The sequence below is a fragment of the Centruroides sculpturatus genome, unplaced genomic scaffold, assembly GCF_000671375.1.
Source record: "Centruroides sculpturatus isolate CEXI.00-Female unplaced genomic scaffold, Cexi_2.0 scaffold270, whole genome shotgun sequence".
NCBI classification, from domain to species: Eukaryota; Metazoa; Arthropoda; class Arachnida; order Scorpiones; family Buthidae; genus Centruroides; species Centruroides sculpturatus.
In genome coordinates, this window is record NW_019384480.1 from 150934 (window position 1) to 158985 (window position 8052).

The window sequence follows — 8052 nt, forward strand, 5'->3', positions numbered from 1 at the left end:
TTAACAAAGTTTGAGCGAATACATAATTAGCAAAAAAAAAGTTGAAATAAAGTGATTAAACAAAAATTATTACAAATATCGTAAATAACAAATGCATATATAGAGATATTTTTTGGAGGAGGTCTTCACAATTTGAAATCAATCGAACACACAGTGCTCGTATACACATGTGCCATCTATCGTAGGATAAATGTACTTCGCAGGAGTGTATTAAAAAACTCTCCAAAGTTTCATGGCAATTGTACTATGCCAGAAACCTTCGCGGGAGTATATTAAACAACTTCCCAAAATTTCATGGCAATTGGATAAACAGTGTGGTAATGCATGAAGGACAGACACACACACACACATTCATTTTTATATATATAGATAATGGAGTAAGTTGATAAATAATTATTTTGAAAAACTTTAATATGGCAGAAGAAAGTTCAAAGATCTCACTATAATTTATAAATTGTATCTTTAAACTAAGTATACCAATCAAAACCTTGACAATCCAAAAAATAATTTAATATAAATTCATCAAACATTTTCAATCTTACAAAAGATCTGCTTCAGGTCAACAACTTGTTTAAGATTGAAAATGTTTGTCAAATTTACATTAAATATTTAAAATTAATTTTCTTACCTACAATCTGTGCTCCACCTAATGTCTGAACTGTTTGAATGGGACTAAGTGGTGCCATTTGCTGGGGTTGGGTAATTGTTGGAATAGCATTTGTGGCAATGACACTACCTGTTGGTGTTAAACTTAAGCCTTGTATGGCTGCTGTTCCAGCTAACAGTGGTTGTCCAGGTGCACCACCTTGCATTTGTACACCCTGCAATCCAGCTACTGTAGGAAGCCCAGTTACTTGAATGATATTTGGTGATCTTAAACCTGTCAAGCCTGAAACATTTATGGCTGAAGGCCACCACGTGGCTGCATTGCTCTGGGCAATAAGTTGTCCCACTTGTCCCTGCACCACTTGGCCAGTAGGTAACTGAAGATTAGTAACAGTTACTGGTTGTCCAATGCCAGCTGTTGTGCTGGCATTGGAGTTAGAAGTAGCAGCTGTCTGAGACTGTGATGAAACTGCACTTGCTGCATCTGATGATGTTACTGGAGCAGACGCCATTACTGGAGCAACAGCTGTAGTAGTCCATGTAGTATTTGTAGCAGCAGCTGGTTGAGACACTGTAGCTTGAGTCATCTGAATAGGAGTGGCTACTTGTATTTGTCCTTGACCAGTTAACTAAAACAAAATGCAAAAATCAATATTTGCAAAAACACATTTTTATACATAGTTTACTCAAAAAATTTCTTAGGTTTCTAAATATTATATTAAAATAACTAGAATACTAACTTATTACTTCAAACAATATTCTCATCGCTCTAATGTCTATTTCTAATACCAAATTACTTAATATCTAATATTCTCATCTTCAGAATAGACATATTTTTTAATTACTTTAAGTTGTGAACTCAAATTCCAAGAAATTGATTCAAACTCCTTTTTTAAACATAGTGCAAGAATCATTATAGTTTTCATTCAAAAAATATTGCAGTAGGTTAAGTGTGCAAAAAGTAAAATATAACTTAGATTGCCAGATAATGTAACAACTTATATATACAACATCAATAAGCCTGATAGTTATATTGAAGCCAAACAATTGCACGATTAAATCAGATTATATTACTGCTACTATTAATAATAAAATACAAAGCAATTTGGCATTAGTGCTAGACATTAGGCACTACTCATATTAAAGTTAATAATTATAATTAAATTATTAACTTTTAATTTTTTTAATTTATTTAATTTAAAATATATGCTCTCCACCTTTAAATTAGCAGTGTCTTGCCCTTCTTCATCATACTTTTCCTGTTAAATAGTCATGCTAGTTGTCTAACTGATTTCAGGAGAAGTTTTGAATTGAAATAGCATGACTTCCGGTTTATGTTAGAAGTTTGCATACAGTTAATCAGAGCCTCCTGCCCCTAAGTTTTCCATATCTGATTTCGTCTTTCATCTATCTAACTTGTTCTCAAGATTAAGGAAAGACAAATGGATGGATGGACGACAATGGGAATTTATAGAGCTGTAATTTTTTTTCAAATTGCATCCCAATTACTATTTACAGGTATACCTCGCCTTACGTCGGTAATTGGTTCCAGGAGAACGACATAAGTCGAATTTACTTGTCTCCGAATCTACTTGTCACTAGGCTAAACCATAAATTACCATTCCCGGTTCTGTATTTTATTTATTAATGCATTTTTAATAATATATGGTTAATAAGAATCTATTTTAAGCTTACAAACAAATAAATTTTAGTTTTTAATATAGTACAGAAAAAAGTAATCTAAATTTACGAATGCATGTACTGTAAATACAGTACATACTTGTAAATGTATATATTTTAATATGATTTTATGTGCTTTAAACGTTTTTCTAGTGATATTACGACTTCAATATTTGTGGCGGACAGACGTAAAGTCGAATAAAATGACTTAAACTTGATTTTTATTTTTCCATATACTTTTTTGACAAACAACGTATAATCGGGAACGACATAACTCGAAACGACGTAAGTCGAGGTATGCCTGTATTGAATTTAAAAAATTGTGGAAGAAAAGAATAAGCCTAGAGCAGGACTTGAATTCCACAACTATCGCTTACCATGCAGATGCATTGCCAGTAATGCTACTAGGACCTCCATTCAATCCTTTGCTTCCAGACATATTTAATTTAAATATAACCATACTAGTTACTCATGGCACCCATCAGCCTATAATCACCCATTATGGCACTGAGCTGGCTATCACTTTATCCCAGCATAGAATATATATTATATATATAAACATCTAAGCCTGATAGTTATATTTAATCTGGCAATTGTTTGGTTTTAATAACCATATTTTCAACAAATATTTATGGCCAAAAATTCATGAACAAAAACACTGAGTAGGTATGTTATTGTGGCACAAAATTCGTGAGTTTTGTCACAACAAATCAGGTCATTTTTCTAGAAATTGCTTCATGTAAAATGACACAAATGCTCAAATAATATTCTTTGTTGACAGTTTGGAAATATGAAGGAATTTGTAATGCACAATACAACAATGAAAGAAAACAGTCAGCATGACCTTGATTTTGAAAACTTTTTCACACCCAGTATTTGACAATATTTATAATTTTATTTCCAAAAATGTTCTCATGCATCTTGGAATGGAAAGTGTTGTCCAACTCTACACAATTTAATGCTAGTTCTTCACTTAGTGTGATTTTGAGGCAATTCAATCACCTTTGTCATTGCTCATACACAGTAGAATCACCTTCTAGTCACAATCACCATGAACTACTTTGGCGACAGAATACTGGGACAACATATATTTTTGTGTGGAAATTCTGTTGCCACCAGGCAACCATCTTAAATGGCTAGAAGCCATAGCCATTTACAACGCCAACCGAGAGACCACTGCATCAACCGAAAGGAGGAGCTTAATCTGTCGTTAGCCTGGCAGGCCCTCATAGATGCCGACCCATAATTATAGCTATCAGCACATGATCACGCATGCCCAGTGAAACGGATTTTGTCGAAATGACATTTGATTTTGTTTTAAATCTTTACGTTCCATTCTGAAGCATTCCAAACCTATTTGACCTGGAAAAGAACTTTGCAATAGTTCAAAAACGTTTGTCACCCACCGTATTTTTTATACCGGTAACAGGTTACAGAAGTGGGAAATATTACTTTTGAGAATGAGTATAACAGGGGCTGTTCACAGGGCTCAGCCTTTGGGCCACTTCTATAGTGTGTCCTTTTCAATGATATTTTGACCCAGGACTTCAGACAAGACAAAATTATTGCCTATGCGGATGACACACTCATGCTGTTAATGGGTAACTCTAGAGTAGAACTCAAAAGGAAAGGAAAGCAGGATATGTCAAAAATAAGCAAATGGGGAGAGAAAAAAGCTGATCTTCAATCCAGGAAAAATGACAGGAATTGTCAGGAACAAGCCAGGCACTCAAAACTTGTACAAGAGTGAACAAGAAGAGAGTACAAGAAGAGTGACAATTCGGATGGGTCAGAAAGTATAAAAATAGAGAAAAACATTAAATATTCAGTGATTACACTTGATTTTAAGTTTCTTTGGACCATACACATTAAAAACATTTGTAAGAAAACAGGGTTAATCTTTCAGTCTTTCTCTAAGGTTGCTAAAAGCAACTAGGGGCTTGACTCTCATGCTATGGACTCAATTTATAACATGATATTTATTACAATAATTATCTATACCTGCCCAGTTTCAGAAGAAGCCACTCACAAAATACATAATAAAAGGAAACTAATCTCCACCCAAAGGAAAGCACTACTGATTCTCACCAAAGGTTACAGAACGACTCCTACTAATAGCCTCCAGATAATCGCTAGAAAGGCTCCTCATGAACCTCAAAATCAAATACCATGCATTAAAATGGAAACTGAAACATAACAACAACGACATCACAATTGGAGATGAGAGACTTAAAGATTATTTTGAATGGAAGATCCCTTATGCTTTAAAATGTTTGTGAGGTGTTTTCGTAAAGATTAAATTCTTTATTGTTTGAACTTAGTTCGTGACAAAAGGGTTAAAGTACTATATAAAGTTAGATTTAGTACAATATAAATTAATGTAATAGATTAATACAAGATAATACAAAATAAGATACAATAATAATCATTTTTCTAAAAACGCGATAGATTAATTATCTCTTTCCAAGACCTAAATTCTATCAAATACTTTTTCTGCCAGCTTCAAATTTCACACAATGAAAGAATACATGTTCTGAACTTTTATACAATTAAATACTATTATTACTAGAAATTCTCATAGGATCTATTATTAGTCTGTACGTCAAAGTTATTACATTTTGACCATTTTTCCAGAATTGCAGTTTTACTTTGTATATTTTGTAAGGTATCAGCAAGAATTACAGAGTGTCAGCACACGTTAACAGATGTAAGTCAAGTCGATCAAAGACAGAAAATCCAGGTATGCCAGATTTAGCAAGCGGCGCTATCAGACCATTCACATACAAATTAAACAATAATGCGTTCAGAATTTTACTCTGCAATACTTCAATGTCAATACGAAATAAATCAGTCATTTTTGACTGATGTCGTTACTTTTGCAGTAAATTTCACTAAATCATTGAATGTGAGGTTTCCTCCATATTCATCTGAAAAAACATTACCTAATGTAAGAGCAAACGAAGATTTCGTCTCTTCATATTGCACGTTTACCAAAATATCGACTAATAGAAACTCTAGAAGACATCAACGGGATAGTTAAAAGAGTCGAATGGTCTCAGACCATGTCTGATAAGTCAGAAACCATTTACAACATAAAAGCAAATTTCTTGTGACACTATGACGAATTAATCACATCGACTTCTTTAATGGCACAGTGAGTTAAATTTTCTTTTCTACTTCCTAGCACTAAATTATGTAAACCAGCAATGCAATTGTATAAAAAAATTAATTACATGTTATCATTTTTATTCAAATACCGGACTTTATATTGTTCATCCTTGTCCTTTATTTTATCATGTTGTTTGTTATTATATACTACAAAGAAAACTGGATTTACACCACTTTGGTAATAAATGTTCTATTCGTGAGATATTAAAAGTGCGATTTTACGTTGTGAATTACATTATTTTACCTAAAATTTTTAACCTTTTTCTCTATCAGTTTCGGTAGTAGAATATCTACTTTTAACATCCACCAATGCTGAATCTACGTTTTTCTTTCAAGCTTGATTTCTATCTAAACTCTCAAAGAGTACTTGTAATATAAAAATTGAATTAGCTTGTACATGAAAGTCAAATTTCTTCATTAACATCAGTTTCATTTTTTTGGCACTTACATGAGTCAAGATCAACTGTTTCCTTGTCTTACCTCAAGCATTTTCCTCGCTTCCAATTCTTTTTCTTACGTTTCCTTGTGATCCGTCCTGATATTATGGGTAAAAAGTTTACTTTTTTTGAGCCTGAAACTCTGACATTTTTTATGAAGAAAGCAAAAATAAGTCAAATCACAAGAAAGAAAAGAATTTCACGGTAACCGGCATTGATACGGTAGCTGTTAGCGTGAAATATTTTGGTGAAATTTGCAAGTGAATCTAATTTTTTGGAACAAAACCTTACATATGATATTACTATATAAATTGTTATTATTGCATTAAGGTATTTATATATATAACAGAGTGCTCTTTGTAGCTCTCCGTAGAGGGCAGAGGTCCCAATAAAAGAGGAACTTTCCTGCTATTCCGGTCAGTACAACGAAATACGAACATGCCATAGAACGAACTTCATCGAGGATAGAACGTGCCATATGATTTCAGCAGTTCGACGTGGCAGTATATAGGCAGTTAATGGAAAGACAGACCCCACCAGCCATAGAAGGAAGTCGCTCATGAATTCCGAACGGCAATAATCAGTCTCGGCAATACTTTTTATTGCGCATACTAAAGTTATAAAGATTCACCTTTTTTTCCCGAACTTCTCTCAACGTAAAGAACGTAACGTCAACCGAAGACAAGAAAAAGCCTCATACTGTGATGGTAGTATAATAGGTTAGATTAATACACATATGCATATGCAACCGAATCCAGTCATTAAAAGCATATGGAGAACGTTGCGAAATTTTGAAAAGTTCTTAATTTAAAATATGATTGAAAAGTGGAAGATGTTCATGTTGTTACTTAAATTCACTTTGTATATGCCTGTAAGTTTGTCACTAAGAAAATTTATGTATTTTCAATTTGAAAATTGATGTTCAAAAATTATCATGACGTATTACATATCAATAAATTCTCTTCCTTACTTACAACCTAATAAGCTACATTGAGAACAGAAAATTCAAGTTCTTAACAAGTCACAAAAGTTCACAAAAGTCAAAAAAGCTCTTATTGTAATTGACTCAATTAAATCCTTAATAATTACAATAAGAGGTAACCTTTCAACAAGGGAAACCTGCCGTAAAAATAACGCTGCAGTTTGAGTGATGGCGATCAATTGTGTTTCCATTATTAATTATTATGCCTTTGTTTCCTATAGCTTAATATTTATCTTGTATACTAGTACTTTATCAATTAACAGGACTTATTATACTGGATTTATAGATGCAGAAATTTAGTCTTTCAGGTCAGAAATGATATTTTTGTATTTAATTCACCTGTACACATACACTTTAAATTCGTTTTTCGGACATTGTTTGTCCCTCATCAGCAGGCATTCAAAAAAAAAAAAACTTTCTAGAATTAACAAATTAAATTTTTTTTTACAATTATAATATTCATATAAATATAAAATATTCCGGAAAATAAAATAATAAAATTCTTACAAATTTAATATTTTCGAACTCCTTCATAAATCCATAATTTCATAAATTATGCATTTATGGAAAATTCTTTCTTTCTTTGTTTCTTCTTTTATACGTCTCCCTCCTTCCCCCTTCTATAACACTTCTCCATGGTTAGTTGATCTTTCTTCCGGTATTATTATTCATTCTATCCGTTTGTTTGATTATATTGATGTGTTCGTATAATTGTCTTTTATAATTATTTTGATTTTTTTCTTATTTCACCATATTTAAGTCTATTCCCAACCTTCTGTGTCACAGTGTTCAGCCACTGCCTAATTTGCATATTTTCCCTTAATAGCTCGAATATGTTGACATAATCTTATTTTTAATTCTCTTTAATTTGTAATACATTAAGTATGAATTTACACATACGAATTTACAAATGTGTCATGCGAAACATAAGAGAAGGCAATCCCGAGGTTAAATACAGAGATGCCACATACAATGCTCTCGATTCTTTATTTCTCCACTTCTACTCACTAATACAAAAATAGCCCACAGAATCTGCGTATTCGTTTACATTCGCTATTCGCCTGCCTCCGTACCAATTCGGAAGTTACAAAACAATAGCCAAAAACAATACTTTTATGACTGCAAATTTAAATAAAATTTTATGTATATATTTTTTTAATTTTATTATTTCTAAAAATT

At 32.4% G+C, this 8052-nt stretch overlaps 1 protein-coding gene across 5 annotated transcripts in view; it reads right to left on the reverse strand.

Annotated features, from left to right (window-relative positions):
• LOC111621419 (transcription factor Sp4-like) overlaps positions 1-8052 on the reverse strand; it is a 78523-nt gene that overhangs the window by 48753 nt on the left and 21718 nt on the right. For all 5 annotated transcript variants that reach the window (XM_023363543.1, XM_023363544.1, XM_023363545.1 and 2 more), the window contains exon 4: positions 629-1235. In XM_023363543.1, coding sequence (XP_023219311.1) covers positions 629-1235 — 607 coding nt within the window. The remainder of the gene's footprint in view (positions 1-628; positions 1236-8052) is intronic.